Below are 16,204 nucleotides of genomic sequence, written 5' to 3'. Positions count from 1 at the left end.
TTCCTTCCTTCCTTCCTTCCTTCCTTCCTTCCTTCCTTCCTTCTTTCCTTCCTTCCTCCCTCCCCTATTCCCTTCTGGAGGGACAGTTGAACATTTCCCCCTTTTGGGGTGTGCTTCCTTCCTGGTTCTGCTGTCAAGGTTCTCTACTGGCCTGCACTGGCCCTTGGGATCCCAGTGCTGCTATGTGCCAACCCTGGGCTTGTGGTCCCCCTTGACCCTCATAGGAGGGTGAAGCCATACCTTTTCCTCTTTGTCCTCTGCACTGTCACCAGCCCCCTACTACAAACCATTTTCTCTCAGAGGAAATAAAGACAAACCTAGTTATTTATAACACCCAAACCTCAAAGTTCTGCACTTGTCTACCCACTCCCCTCCCCCCTCACCTCTCCTCCGCATGTTCAAAGCAGTCGATCTGGGCAAATACTTCTGCAATTTCATCCTTTAGCTTCTACAGAGATAGGGATGGGTCACCCAGTAGAGGCCAATTGAAGAGGAAAGAATGCAGTTAGTAGTCAGGGAAGAAGCTGTGTCTCTAACTGGGAGGACCAAGGGATTAGCCTGCCACTGCATTAGCTCCTCCCAGAGGCCCCATTGGTCCCCAGTGCAACTTTGCCCTTTATGCTTCTGCAGCCTGATACATTACTTTCTTCCACATGTACTTAGACTCAGACTTACTAGTCTACTTTGAACACAATGCCCTGTTTCCCAACTCCATGTCTTTGTGCTGACTGTTCCTCATACCTGGAGCACCCTCCCTTTTCACCTCTGCCTTTTAGAATGTTTCCTTTAATATTCAGTTCCACTGCCACCTTCTGGTGAAGCAGAGGTAAGCCTACGATAAACTCCCCTGCTGCTCCTGCCTTCTCCTATGCTATATTGTATTCATTTGTATATATTCTGCATATTTTTCTACATGTTCATGTTCTTTACTTTCCCCTCCCCCTTAGAATATAAACTCCTATATAAAATGGCAAGGGACCATTTTATTTTTATCTTTGAATATGCAGCACCTAATACTGTACCTAGTATACAGTAGGTACTCAATAAATGTTTGTTGATAGGCTTTATCCAACTTCATCCAGGACTAAGGTTGAAAGGTAGAGCTGGTGGGATACCAATATATGAGATAATAAGGACTTTCTAGGTTATTTTGGTTTCTATCTTCACAGCACCCCTGAATGCATTGTAGGTATGGGGAACAGTCCAGGCAAAGGTGTGGAGTTGAGAAAGTAGGCCAGTATGGCTGAACTGAGAATGTATGATAATGCACAATCAAGGAAGACCCTTCTGTTATTAGTCCATCAAAAGTCTGTGTCCTGTACCTTCAGGAGAGACCCAGTGGCAAAAGGGATTCCCTCCCATTAGAGACCTAAATTAGGGACCCAAGAAAAGGGATCTGTCCCATGTTACCCTCAGAGGTACTGGAAAGGAAGACAAGCAGTCTTTCTCCCAATGACTTTCCAGAGAGGAACCAGGAATGTTCCTGGTTCGTTCAGAAATACACCTACTACCTGGGAAACAAGTTTCAGTCACAAGGTGCTGATTCCATGCCATCTTGAATCTAAGAGTTGGACATGATCTCAGAGACCAAATAGTTCAACCCACACCTAAGTTGGAATGCCCACTTCAATATCCCTGTCAAAGGATCATAAAATTTCTCCTTAAAAACCTCCAGTGATGGAGAGCTCACTATCAACCTGGGTAATCCATTACCCTCGGACAGCTCCAATTAGGAGGACAATTTTTACTGACAATAAGCTGAAATTTGCCTCTATGGTTATGGGCTGCTAAGCCATGAATCTGGTAGACTTGGCTAAAACCTCTGCCTGAGGCAATGGGTCACATCTGGTTGGGCACCATCCAGCAGCTGGCCCCTGGGTAGGGACAGGGGCACATACCTGTATGTCTTCCAGAAGCTGTTTCCTATGCCACTGGATCGTCTGGAGCTCCTCAACTTCAATCTGACTCAGCTCAGGTGGGTCTGAAAATGGAGAAATGCTGGTAGGATATAGGCATGGGGAGGCTAGAGAGGGCTCATGCCCTGGAGAGCTAATTGTTAAATTTCAGTGTGAGCATTTATTTCAGAAATTGGCAAATGTTATAAATCAGGACTTGATTTATTATTTGGTTGATTATCTCTAGACTTAAGAAACTAACAGAGAGAAAATGATAATAATGCAAGTTAAATCTAAGTGTGACATTCAAAGGGGAGCTGGTTGTTAAATAGGGCACATATCTGGGCATATGGATCCTAGAATCATAGATCTAGACCTAGAAAGGATTTCACAGGCCATCTCCTTTAATCCCTCACTTTGCAAATGAGTAAACTGAGGCCCAAGGAAGGGAAATAGCCTGCAGACAGTAAGAATCAGAATTTGGGCTTGAACCAATGTTAATCCAGATGGACTCCTAAACTTGGAGTCAGGAAGACCTGAGCTAAAACCCCACCTCAGATTCTTACTGACTGTGTGACTATGGGCAAGTCACTATACTTCTCTTCATCTCAATTTTCCCATCTGTATAATGGGAATAATAGTAGCCCCGCCCTCACAGAGTTGTTGTGGGGACCATATGAGCTAATGTCCATCAATCACTTTGCAATTTAAAGAGCTGGAACAATGCCTGATACCAGAAATCCCAGATCATTAGAACTCCCAAGGACCTTAAAGGGCATTTTGTCTAACCCCAATCATTGCAGTAACCATGAGTAAACTGAGATCCAGAGAGAAGTCGGTTATTCCAGGTCACAGAGGATTGAATTTTGACATCCGGTCTGTGCCTCCCATTTCTGCCATTCCTCTGTGTCTGAAAGAATTCCTTCCATCCCCAGTTCAGGCTTCAGGTTCCATTGGTAGATCTGTGGGGTAGTACCCTTTGGGAAGAGTGGATTATCTTCTTGGGCTCTAGATAGCATGATTACCATGAAAGTTCCTCTCAGACATCTTTGTGTCTGAGAGGTCCCCTAAGGTTCTCAAAACCTATTCTATTCTCAAAGCCCATTCTGGCAGAAGAAGCTTGCCCAAGTGGGCAAGGCTCTGAGTGTGGGTCTTGAGTAGAGTTCTACAGCTGTATTTCAGTCTCCCAAGGATCCACGTGACTGAATTCAATCGGGCTCATCACAGCAAAGCTGGCCAATGGCAGAGGAATTACTTTGGCCTTAAGAACTAATGGACACAACTAACTGCTGGTATGTGGTCTGTGGCAATTAGAAGGAGGTCCCACATTAATGAAACTGTGAAGGCTTTGAAATATTAAAGAAAAGATCACGAATCTCCTGTCTGCTTAGAATGATGATTAATAATGCTAGAGAGACAGCAAAGCATAGTGAATAGTGAGCTAGCCTCAAAATTGGAAAGACCTGAGTTCAAGTCCCATCACTGACACAGGCTGGTTGTGTGACCCTGGGCAAGTCACTTAACCTCTTATTACTACAGGCAACCTTCAAAGGCTATGAATTTCAAAGGAGATGACAACTTGTATTTTGTAGAGAGAGTTTTCTCACCAGGGAGTCCCCTATATGATTAAAGTCATAGACACAGTCACTGTCCCTATCCTAACAATGATAATAATTATCCTGGTGATAGCAAATGCCCATAACAGACCTCAGAAAAACCTGGAGAACTCAACCAATGAATTGGTGAACTCAATTAAACTTAACCTCAAGCAAGACTAGACTATTATCACAGATCAAACAATTGCCCACAATAGACAAAAAAAAAAAAAGGCATTGATTATTGACATTTAAGAACAATGGCTTTCCTAGATATTTGCCAAATGCTCATCATCTCCAAACAGCATAGAATTAAATGTTTTCAAAATTGAGGGACCTGGGGGAGGAGATTAAGATTACATGGGAAGAGGATCAAATGAGCATTAATCCTGCTTCCCAGTCTGCTACTGGAGCTGTCAAGAGAATAGTTTTGGATGAACTGACATTCCAATGCCTTAATTCAAATCCAAAAAAAAGTTTTTGTTCACTTGTCTATAGAACATTAAAAATAAAGGAATAATAATGGTAGCAAATTGATCCAGGATTGTCTTTATTTGAGTTGTAGTTTATAAAAAAGATTTTAGGATTATAGGATCACAGTTTACAAACTAGAAATGTCTTCAAAAGACAGCTGGTCCAATCCCCTCATCTTATCAATGAATTATTCTAAATAAATGTTATAAATGAAACTCTGGTGATGAAGTGATATGTTCAAAATTTTTCAGCAGATTTGAACCCAGGATCTCTGACTCCAAAGTCAGGGATTTTTCCATTAAAACAAGAAAATAATAAGAATGATAACAAAAAACAAACAATACACTGATATATAGTACTTTAAGTTTTACAAACTGCTTCAAATATTTTATTTTATTTTAGCTAAGCCTCACAACACCCCTTTGTGGCAGGAGTTATTATTTTTCCCATGTTATAGATGAGGAAAGTTAGACTCAAAGAGAGCAACTGACTTGTTCTGGAGGGCACATTCACTAGTAGATTGCTGAGGGCTTAATCGCTCATCTAGGGCTGTTATAAGAAGAAGGGATCATGGTAAGAAGTTGAGGTGCTAACCACTGGTCCTCACCCAGAAGAGAGGAAGCCATTTGTCTTTTTGCTGGTGACAATGAATAGCCCTTGCACACAAAATAATCCGGTTTCAAGTCCCATCTCTGGCATAGACTGGCCATGTGACCCTCACTGCCCTAGGCAATTCCTTAAGGCTCTAAATTTCTGAGAAAGTTCCCACCTGCATGGATAGAGGGAGTTTTCTCATAAGGGAATGACTTATGTCAAAGAAATCACAAAACCAGGCTTCAAGTCTAATTGTCCCCAAGACTTAGTGGAAAATGGCTCACGATAGCCAATAGAAAGTGGTCTCTTATTAAAAAACTGACATTCACTAAGAGGAAGAGCACATCAAGAACACATAATAATATGGGGAAATTCATTAGCCAATGGTAGAACACCAATCACAGGGCCCAAATTCAAGATTTGGAGTTGAACAATCTTGGTTCAAATCCTGACTCTGCTACCTGTTACCTGAGTGAATGTGAAAAAGTCACTTCTCTGGGCCTCAGTTTCCCATCTGTGAAATGAAGTGGCTAGATTGTATAATCTCTAAGGTCCATCCCATCTCTGGATCTAGGGTCTAATGATTGATCCCATCCTCCCTAGAGGGAGGACCATAACCCATATTGTGATAGGAGAGTGCTATAAATCACCTGGTCAAAAGGAGGCCATGAATGATGAACCTGAGAAGTGTGTCAGCTTGGCAATATAGGCGTGTTATAGGGTCAATGGGGACTTCAACTCCCCAGGCAATTGCTGGATCTCTTTCACTATGAACACTAAAGTTGCTTGGTTGGCCTTGATGGCAATATCATTCTTCAGAAGGCAGAGGAAGTAGCCAGTTGAATTACTTTTATGGGCCTTATTCTGACCACAAATTAGGAACTGATTGCCAGGGCATAAATAACAGGAAGCTTACTAGGGAGTGGCTTCTCCATTTTAGAGTCTGGGCAGGTAACAAAGAGGAATTGGTATGGTGTGACACTCAATTTTGGGAAAAAAATTTCCAGGAGAATTCCATGACCTAAAATTTAAAGGTAGAAGTTGACTCAAGAGGCATAGGATGCTCTCAAACCACAAAATCCTGATGACACAAACAGAAAGGATTCCAAGGAAGGGAAGGGGGAGCCATCCAATGAAATGGATGAGGCAGCAAAGGGAACTCATTGATCTACTCATATAAGTACACACACACACACACACACACACACACACACACAGACATGGGTGGATAATTGAGGAAGAATACAAAAGAGTGACATTATCCTGGAAAAATAGTGTCTGGAGTGCTAGCAGTCAGCACAGTCTGAGGCTACTAGATGTACCCTCAGTGGAAGCCTCTTGAAGGAAGGTACTGCCTCATTTTCTATCTCCAGTACCTTGCGTGGAGTAAGTGATTGGTGAATTGAAGAGAATTGATAAACGATAAGGCAAGAGAAAAGACATTTTTTAAAGCTGTATGGGTCAGTAAATGGAAGATCAAAGAAGAAATGGGATTGCTGCTTGTGGGTGTACGAGATAATAGCAATGTACAATGATGGGAGAAGATAGAACCACTCAACTCTAAAATTTGCTTCTATTTTCTCTACCAAGTGGAACAATCTTCAAACTGGTAAAGACAGAACAAAAATAGGCATGAGGAATTGAAACTCAAGATAAGTGAGGAGGCAGTAAAAGATCTACATTTAGGGAGTTTAGATGAACAGACTTAGAAAACTATAAATTGCCATCATCTATGTTGTATTGTATTGTATTTTTATATAAAACCCTCATAGGTGATTGCTAAGCTGCTTTTGGTGACCTTCAAAAGTAAGTGGTAAATAGTACAAGTGGCCTAGGGCTATACGTAGGCAAATGTTAGAGTCCTTATCTTAAAGGATTAACTTAATAAAAGCAAGTGAAATTGAGTTACTGAAAAAAAATCTAGTCACAATGAAAAGTCTGAGTATTGGTGATCACTAAAAGCCAGCATGGGTTCATGAAGACAAGTCATGGCAGACTAACCTAATTTCCCTTTGTGACAGTGTTACCTGACTAGGTAAGGCAGATGGTACACCTGGATTCCAACAGGATGCCTGACTAGGCCATTGATACCATCCTCAGGGACAAGATAGAGACTTGTGGGCTTGCTGTGGAGACAACATGGTGCAGCTGGTCCTAGAGTCAGGGGACTCAGATTCAAATCCCAGTTCCAACTCTCCTGTGTGACCATGTACATGTTTCCCAACCTCAGTTTTCTTATACATAATCCCATTGGATGTTCTCAATGTGAGGTAGGTGCTGTTATCATCCGCCATGTTTTTTGCTTTGATCAGACTTGTTATTCCATTCATCTAAGGAGCTGGTTGGGAACTTTCTCTATTGACAATGAAGATTAGCACTCCCTCCTCCCCCCACCCCCAACCCTGAAAAAAATGAAAATTTAGGTTATTTTAAGCTTGAGAAAGTTAAGAGGCTTGCCCAGGGTCATACAGCTAGCATAAACCATTGGTGGGACTCAAACCCAGATCTACTGCAGAGATGTCAAATGCCCCCTGCAAAAACAGTCTGAAGCAGGTTAAAATGGAATTGGGAAATATATAACAAAATAAATGAAAATACAATGCAACATGGAAAATATTACTTTACGGTTTTCTAGTCAATATGCTGCACAGAAATCTGTTTCTTGTTGAGCTTGACACCATTGTTTCTAGAGTCCAAGGTCAGCTCTACATCTACTATGGTACCCTTCCTCTAGCTTAAATGACAAAACTAAGATTCAATGACTTGTCCAGGGTCACACAGATTGAGATTTAAGTCCAGCTGTTCCTGACTCCAGATCCAGTGATCTCTCCAATGTCCTCTTGAACAATAAAGGGCTATACAAATCTGAACACATCTGTAGCTTTATCTTGTCCCCCTCTAAGGCAGCTCAACATGCTGGATAGAGCACTGAGCTTGGTGTGGGACAGGATGTGGGTTTTAATCTAGCCTATGACACTTCATAAAGATGTAGCCCTGGACAGGCTCCTTAACCTCATTTTTCTTCTCTATAACATGGGGGTAATAATTCTTGCTTGACATGCTTCATGGGATTCAAGTGAGGAGATAATGATTAGAAGGTTATTTGTACACCCTGCAGGTCTAAACCCACACTCAAAAAAACCAAAACCAAATTCAAAATAAACTGTGGGCTTCACTTAGAACTGAGAAAAGGGAGGAGAGGCAAAGCATCAGACAGAGAGGGCATTATCAGAATCACTGGAGTTTATAATGCTTGCCAAATACTGTCCCCTGACAGCCTTGGGAGGTCGTGGATTCTTTTTTTTTTTTTTTTGCTTTTTTGGAGGGCAATTGGGGTTAAGTGACTTGCCCAAGGTGACACGGCTAGTTTTTGTGTTAAGTATCTGAGGCCGGATTTGAACTCAGGTCCTCCTGACTCCAGAGCCGGTGCCCTATTCACTGGAGGTCGTGGATTCTTAACCCTACTTTGCAGATAGATATTTGAGGCTCAGAGAAATGTATCCAGCTAGTAAATATCAGAAGGTCCTTTCAGTTTTACCAGGTAAATGGCAATATTAGCCTGTGAGCTTCTCAGGCGATCCCTCTGCTTGGCACGTACTTAGCGTGTAGTAGGCGCTTAAAGAAATGCTTGTTGACTTGAACATGATAAAGTGCTGGCCTTGGTGCTCATGAGACCTAGGCTTCAAATCCAGTTTCTGATACTTTGCATCTGAGCAATCGTGGTCAAGTAATTTCCACTCTCCGAGCCTTACTTTCCTCATCTGGAAAATGGGGGTGAGTGGTGTAGTGCTTAGCTCATTTGCATGGTTAATCCATCTCCCCAGCTGTCAAAGTCCTTTTCAGGGTCAGCTCCACCCCAGCGATCCTGCTGCTCCAGGCATCCAGTCCTTGAAACTGCTTCCGTTTTTTTCCTTCCTCTTTCCCAGCAGTATTTTTAGAAATCATTTAGTGTGCAAGACCAGCTTTCAGGACAGTGGAGTCACTTCCCCTTTCCGGACAGAGCCGTTCACAACTCCATGGGCGGGGAGATGCCCCTGAGAGGGGGCAAATGTTTCCAGAGGAGCAGGGCCCTCCCCGGGGGACACTGGGAAGTGAGGCAGCTGCTCACTGAGCAAGCCTGCCTGCTTTGTGGGTGTACACCACCCGCTCACACCAACCGGTGGCTTCCTCTGCTTCGAGGCTCGGGGCTGCCAGTGAAGCTGCTTCTGCTTACCGCCCAGCGCCAAGCTCCTTTTAGGTCACTTCTAAACAATTCTCTGTGGTGGGGCTGCCTCTCTCACCCAGCGGGTCCCCTTCCCTTCCTGTCAGTGGGGGGAAGGGAGGCTGAGCCCCGGAAATTTTTGAGAGATGATAAGAAGGCAGTTAGCAGAGGAGAATGAAACAGCGATGGGCTTGGAATCCAGAGACCTAGGTAATGGGCTCCCGAGCTGGGTGACCTTGGGCAAATCAAATAAGCTCCCTAGGCCTCAGTTTCCTTGTTGCAAAAATGAAGAAATCAGTGTCTACTGAACATAGGGGGATGAAGCGGGTCTAGAAGACATCCTTAGGCTTCTACTTTACAGATTATTATGGGATCATAGATTTAGAATGAGAATCGATGTTAGAAATAATATAGTCTAACCCTGATATTTGACATTTGGGGAGACTGAGTCCCAGAGCAACTTGGGCATTGGTCAGGTGTCTAGCAAGAGGCAGAAGTAGGATGTGGAGTCAGAAGACTCTGGCTGGGACCTTAATTCTACTGCACACCAGTTGTGCACCCCTGCACAGGTCACTGGCCCTCTCTGCACCTGAATTTCCTCAAGTAAGTAAGAATGACCACTTCTCCTTCATTAGGGAGCTACTGTCATGAAAACACCCTGGAAATTGTGAAGTAGTGGGGGGGGGGAATGGGAGCTCTTGATTACAATGTAGAAATTCTATCTCCTCCCTGAAATCTTCCACTAAGTGTGTCTGTGGTGTGGATGAGTTCCTGGCCCCTCAAAGACTGTCTCAGCAGACCCCTACCTCTAGCAGGTCTAACCTAGCTATCAAGGGCCTTAAGTGGGCCAAGACCAACCTAGGAAGGCTCTTTTCCACCAGGCATTCTAAGTTTAAGGACCATAATGAAGTTTTTTTTTTTTTTAATCAGGAAGAAGAGGAGGTAAGTTACTGGATTACATGGGGCAGTGGCCCAGTTTTAAGTTCTGGTCCCTGAACTGACCTTGGAATGTTGAGAGCTGGCTGTGAGTGGGCCCTGAGAGAGACTCCAGACTGGATTTCCTAATTATTGGGGAGATTTCAGGGACAATCTATTCCCCTCTCCAAGTTGAGCTATTTGTTTATATAAGACATGCCTTTGGGATGGGACAACTACTGTCATAAGATTTAGAGCTGAAAGGGCCCCTAGAAACAATCTGATCTAATCTCTTGTGAGGCCCAGAGGCAGAGGGACTGGCCTAAGGTTACACAAATAGCCAAACTGTAAACCAAATGCAGGTCACAGGCTCATGGACCTAGGAATGAAAGAGGTCTCAGAAGCCATCAAATAATTTACCAATCAACAAGAACCTATTAATTGCTTATTGTGAACCAGGCATTGAACTAGTTGCTGGGGATTCTAAGACAGAAAGGAAATAGTTCCTGCCCTCAAGCAGCTTACATTCAAATAGGGAAAACAATATATTAATATAGAAATACACATAAAATAAATACAAGATAATTTTGGGGGAAGAAGATACTAGAGGTCTGGGTCAATCCTTTCATTTTATAGATGAGGATAAATCTATAAAATGAGGCCCAAATTATAGGTGAAATCCAGGACTGAGAAGGGAGTAAGTGGCAGATTTAGCTTTTCTAACTCCTTGTCCAATGCCCTTCGCACTGAGCCAGACTTCCTGTCTTCATCCCAGTGGAGTGTAAGACTCATCCTACGAGGGGAAAAGGAGCACAGTGATTTGTATTCTGCACTAATGAAGCAATATCATTTGTTCCACCTGATTGCTTTAGGGTGGGGCCTGGGCCTTAAGCCCTGCCAGGGCATTATTTTGTTAAGATCAGAGCACCTTAGAGATGGGAGTCCAGGCAGTTACTGAATCACACAAACACAATTCATAACTTGCCTCCTGGAAGGGAGAAGATAATTTCCAGACCTCCCCCCCCCCCCAATCCCCTACCATCTATTTCCATAGGACAAGGAAATTCTAGGAAATCCTCAAGAAGAAAAAGGGAGAACCTTTGTGACCTGGACCACTCATTGAATTTTTTTTTTCCTTCTGAGCCTGGATTAAATGAGGCCACCTATATCTGACATTCCCTGTTCTAAGGTCCCTCCCAGATCATCTCTGATATTCCAGGTTATAAAACCCCTCCCACCTCTGACATTCCCTGTTCTAAGGCCCCTCCCACCTCTGATATTCCAGGTTCTGAGATCTCCACTGGTTCTGATGTTCCCTGGTCTAAGTTTTTTTTTTTTTTAAGCATAATAAATAATGCTATTTATTATGCTCAAAGTAAATGATGACAAGTATCTTGTACACATTAAGAGCATAATAACTATTTAAAGAATACATAAATTCATGGTCCCTTTTCTCTTATCCCCTTTCCCTTTCCTGCCTTCACAGCAATGACTCCTAATCACAGAAACTCAGTGGTAGAAGGCACCTCTTTGGAGAGATCTGGTCCAGTCTGGACTTCATCAGGAATCCCATCTAAAATATCCCTCACAAGTGGTGCTTGTCTCCCCTTGAAGACCATTCCACCCCCTTTCCCAGTGATGGGGAGATCACTCCATTTCTCTTTGACCCAGCTCTGAGTTTTAGGAAGATTTTCTTACATCAGACTACAATCTGTCTCTCTCCTCATTGCTCCTGATCCTCCTGGGCCTAAAATGGCCATGAAGTGCCCATAGGGAGAGGAGAAAAAAGTAAGATGGGCCATTTCTCACAGTGAAATGCTCCTCCTGGCCACACAACTCCAGGTTGGAGCAGGACATTCTTCTGTCTTTTATAGGATCATGAGATTTAAATATTTTAGTGATGAGGAAACTAAGTCTCAGAGAAGTAAAATGATTTTCCCAAGGCTACAAAGCTCTGGTCTCTCCTTCACTTTCTTCCCCCTCCTCAGTTTTTCTGTTCAGTTCTTTCTAGGATGACAACGCCCACTCTTCAGAGACTGCCCCGCCTGCCCCAGAAGACTTACCTGGGTGACACAAAGTCATGCTGAGCCCTCGGAGAGGAGAGCAAACCCCACTCCTGCCTGCTTCTGCCTTCTCCCGTGCTTCTGCTTGACCTGGCCGTCCCTGGCTCCTGTGATGGTAGCCTCTATGTGACAGAGGATGTGTCACCCAGAGTGGAACATGTTAGTAGTCTTCTTGGGGCTCCAAGCTCCTCCTCCTCACCATAGCCAGAGAGGAAGTCCTCAGACTCTGGGGTTTTGCTGTGCAGAGTTTCTAACTCTGATACTTCCTAAAAACTGCCCCCAAGAAGTCCCCAGGATCCTCAAGGGCTTTGCATTTCTGGCCAGTACACTATAAAGAGAAAGAAGCCAGGAAGGGAGTGAGATACACCCAGGAGGTGAAAACTGGCCAGGTGATCCAGAGGTGGTTGATCTACCCGAGAAGGAACAGAATCCCAAGAGTTTCTGAAATTCTTGAAGGCCCCTTTCAGCTCAGACATTCGGCATTCTAAACTCTGATATTCCCAGTCCCCACCCAGTTTCTACATTCCACACTCTAAGGCCCTTGGCAGATTTGACTTTCCAAGTGTTAACATTCTATGTCAAAAATTCCCTACCAGTTATAATGTTTTATCATTTTATTGTTTGTTATAAGGTCCTCCGAGGTCTGACAATTTCTGGGACTTTCGTGGTGACAGAAAGGAAGAAAATAATAGAAAACAATTGGGGAAGGTGGAGAAAGTGAAGGTAGGGGTGGGGAGGTGGGCAAAAGGACAGGGAACCAAGGAACTACAGATTGCAGGGGAATACAGTATTGAAGGCTGGCTGGGGAGAAAAGTGGAGAAGAATGGAGCCAATGTAATGGGAGAGCAGATGTAGGGGACAGGGGGTGCTTATGATGAACATGATGTATAAGTTTCATTGATGGAAGGTTGGGGGTGGAGGGACAACATGTAATCAAAGAGAAAAAGGGGTTCCTAGTCCTGTAGCTGCCAAAATAATCTTTTTAAGGCACAGGTCTGACTATGCTCTTGTAGTACTCTCTCTGGGTTTCTCCCCCAACTTGGATTTGCATTTTTTTTAGTTGGATCCCTGGAGAATGGCTGCTAAATTCAAGGTTCTAGAATTACCCTGAATAGGGGGCTACTTCTAGTTCTATAACTCACAAGCCCCCACTGGTGTATTTTCCATTAATAATCAGCCAGTAGATATAATTAGCTCTGAGAGCAAAGGCATTGACTAAGATGATATTGAAACAGTATCTATAAAACCTTCTCTCATAAATCTGGGATATACTCTTCTATGAATACAGTGTCTATAGGAAAAGAAGGTTCAAATACACACAGTGTCTATAGGAAGAGAGTGTTCAAACTTTGAGTCCAATGAAAATGATGCATATAGGATATGTGTGTGACAATGCAACTCCCAACCTTTGGTATTGTAAGGTCTGGAAGTTCTTTTTCTCTTGTAGATGCCAGCATACAGCCCCACTTGGATGCAGTATCTCTTCTAGATTTCTTGCTCAGCTGGGTTACCAAAGTCTGCTCCTCTCCATAGCTGACTGTCTTTCCTGTTACCAAGTAGAGACAGTCATGACCTTGAAGTTGCTTCCACCCTCTGTGACTTCCTTTCTGTACCTGTATCTGTTTGGAGTGTGTGTTTCTCTGCTCCTTAAATTATGCCTTGAATTTTCTCAAGTCAGAAACTCTCCAATTACTGGATGGGGTATCTCCTGATCCATTGCTAAACACCATAACTGATGGGGGGGGGAAGGATATAGAAATTTCCTCCTCCTTCCCTCCCTCTCTATCCAGAGGACACAGCACTGGACTTGGAATCAGGAAGATATGAATTCAAATCCAGCCTCAGATACTTACTAACTATGTGACTTCAGGCAATTCATTTGACCTCTCTCAGACTCAGTTCTCTTTTCTGTAAAATGAGAACAATAACATACCTATCTCCCAGAGTTGTGAGGATCAAATGAGATTTTATATGTGTCTATGTATGTATAGTGCTTAATACAGTACTGAAATATAGTAGGCATTTAATAAATGAAAGTTCCCTCACAGAAGTGTCTTCTGCAAAGCACTCTGTAGCCGCAACTGTCTTAGATCTACTTCTGTCTCTAGAGCTTAACCATGTAAAATTTTTGTGAAGATATTTGCTAATCAAATCTTGTTCCTATTAATTCCATCAGGAAAAGGTATTCATGCATCCCACAAGGATAAGGGCCAAGACACATATTTACAGTTAGTTTAATACCTTATCACTGAATTCTGGGCTTTCTAAGTTGGGAGGCTGGTCAAAGATCAACTCCCCTACATCACTCTTCTAATTAAATGGTTCTCCCTTGCCTCTAGGACAAAACACTAACTCCTTACCCTGATGGTTGGGGCCAATTGTGGTCTAAATCCAACCTGACTTTCTATCTTTATTTCACAATAGTCCTTTGTCCACTCTGCTCTGGTCAAACTAGATCACTAGCTGTTTTTGCATGTTATCCCGCCCTCTTTCATATCTGTGTTTGGCACAGACCATTTTTCATTCCCAGAAGGGGAAGCTTCTTCCTCTTTGGAGACATCCCTCTGCCTCACATGCTGCCCCAAGTAATATTCTTGGCTCAGCAGTTTGGCAAGGGTATAGCAGAGGGTCTCCCTAACAGCTTGAAATGCAAGGCAGGTATCCCATTCTCTCTGCAATGGCCATTCCCTCCACTCCCAGGCCCCATCTCTGGTTGGCCCCACCACCCATGGCATGCTGTATTCTCTCAACAAAAGTCCCTCATCTTTTGCATGCCAAATGGAACCTTAGATTCCAGACCCTTCCTGGGAGCCAGGCTAATTGTGGAGGCAATCAATTGGCTATGAATTGCTTTGGAGTACAGGAAAGAGGAACGCTAGGGATTTCTGTGTGATGTAGCATCAAGATAGGGAGAGGCTATAAGATGGATGGGGCTTCACCAGGGAAGAATCATAGATTTTGAGGAGTAAGAGAGTCTAGTCTAACCCCATCAGAGAGGTCAAATAACATGCCCAAGGTCCTACAGCTAGTAAGTGATAGAGTCAGGACTTGAACTCAGGCCCTCTAATTCCAAATATGTACAAATATAGAACCTGACCTCAACCTATTGACTTCTTACTACCACCTGGATCTGCATTGACCAGTTCCCCCTTGTGTTCTGAATTTCCTCTTTCTGCCCCTAAATCTCAATATACTTGTTCTCTGGTAGAAAGACAGCTGGAAGGGGTGGAGCACACACATACCTCTGCTCCTTCAGGGGTCCAGAAGGAAAAAGAGCTCTTTGGTGAAGTTATTGAATTTTCGGTCAGAAAGGTCATGAACAGATTCACTTTTTTAGCCTAGGCAGAGGCAAGGGGAGAAGGTGAGGTCAGAGAGAGAAAGGGGAGAAAAGAGGGCTTCAGCATCTAGGGGAAATGGAGGAGTTGAATTCACTTCCATCCCATCAGCACCATCACACACCTAATAGGAGCAAGATACTATAGTAGGTGCTGAGGGCCCAAAGACCAAAGGAAAAAAGACCCTGCCCTTGAGGAGCTTATATTCTTTGCTCAACATTTTGTTGGAAATGTAGTAAGTACTGTTATGTGTCAGGAGCCTGGTCTGTTGTTGAGAAATACCAAGACAGAAAATTATATAGTCCATGCCTTCAGGGAGTGTACAATCTGGTAATGGGGGATATGACATGGAGACAAATATGTAAGAATCAAGGCCACAGGAAGTGTTTCCATTTTTAATTTCTGGAAGCTTAAATAGGTGGCCTTTTGGAGAAGGATGATCCTCTATCTAAATGGGGGGGGGGGGGGGGGGGGGAGTCAACTTATGTCCTGTGGGAGGTCTTGTCTGTACATAAACAGCAGCATTAAGTTTGATGGCTCAATCATGCCCTAGAAAATAGATGAAGAAGTCACAGAATCTCAGAGCTGGAAGGGTCTTCAGATTCTATCTTTTTTCAGTTGGAAATGAAATAAAATCCCCTCTTCAACCTCCAGGAGAAATAGAAACCTGCTTGAATACCACCATGATTAGGAGCTCCTCACCTCGTGAGGCAGCTGCTTTGGGATGGCTTTGATTTTAAGCAAGGCTGTCTCCCCTCTCCCCCAACCCCACACACTGGCTATCCATACATTAATACTTCTGTTTTTCCTGGGATGTCTTGCCTTTCAGTCTTTTCTCCAACCAGGTCAATAATAACTTCCATTTTTTTTTTCTCTAAAGATAGGATGGGACAATTTTTTTTGCCCAGGAAAGTTGCCCAAAGACCAGGATCCTGGGCCAATGGGAAGTGATTCTAGGGTTATGATCTCTGTGGGTCAGTGTTCCCTCAGATGGATGAGGATTTGCTTCATCTTCTCTTTCCAGGTATAAGGGAAGGAACCAGAACTAAGAGTCAGAGAAATGTGCTTGAGCTTTGGTCTTACCACTCCCTAATTATTCAGCCATGAGTAAGTCACTTCCCCCTCTGTGCCT

The 16,204-nt window shown here is 43.4% G+C and overlaps 1 protein-coding gene across 2 annotated transcripts in view; it reads right to left on the bottom strand.

The window, feature by feature from the left end:
- The window catches only part of CYTH4 (cytohesin 4), a 33,574-nt gene extending 21,583 nt beyond the window's left edge, over nt 1-11,991 (bottom strand). Inside the window, exons 1-3 of one of the 2 annotated variants that reach the window (XM_069082089.1) lie at nt 11,738-11,991; nt 1,899-1,981; nt 384-448 (exon numbers count right to left, since the gene is read on the bottom strand). In XM_069082089.1, coding sequence (XP_068938190.1) covers nt 384-448; nt 1,899-1,981; nt 11,738-11,756 — 167 coding nt within the window. In that variant the 5' untranslated portion in view covers nt 11,757-11,991. Of the gene's footprint in view, nt 1-383; nt 449-1,898; nt 1,985-11,737 lie in introns of those variants that run through there. The other variant, XM_069082090.1, reaches the window with a different exon arrangement.
- Between the last annotated feature and the right edge of the window lie 4,213 nt (nt 11,992-16,204).

Source organism: Petaurus breviceps, unplaced genomic scaffold (genome assembly GCF_028583685.1).
Source record: "Petaurus breviceps papuanus isolate PSGF00001 unplaced genomic scaffold, PetGlider_PUasm1.0 156, whole genome shotgun sequence".
NCBI classification, from domain to species: domain Eukaryota; kingdom Metazoa; phylum Chordata; class Mammalia; order Diprotodontia; family Petauridae; genus Petaurus; species Petaurus breviceps.
The sequence above is the reverse complement of the archived record's forward strand: the minus strand, read 5'-3'. Positions and strand labels throughout refer to the sequence as shown.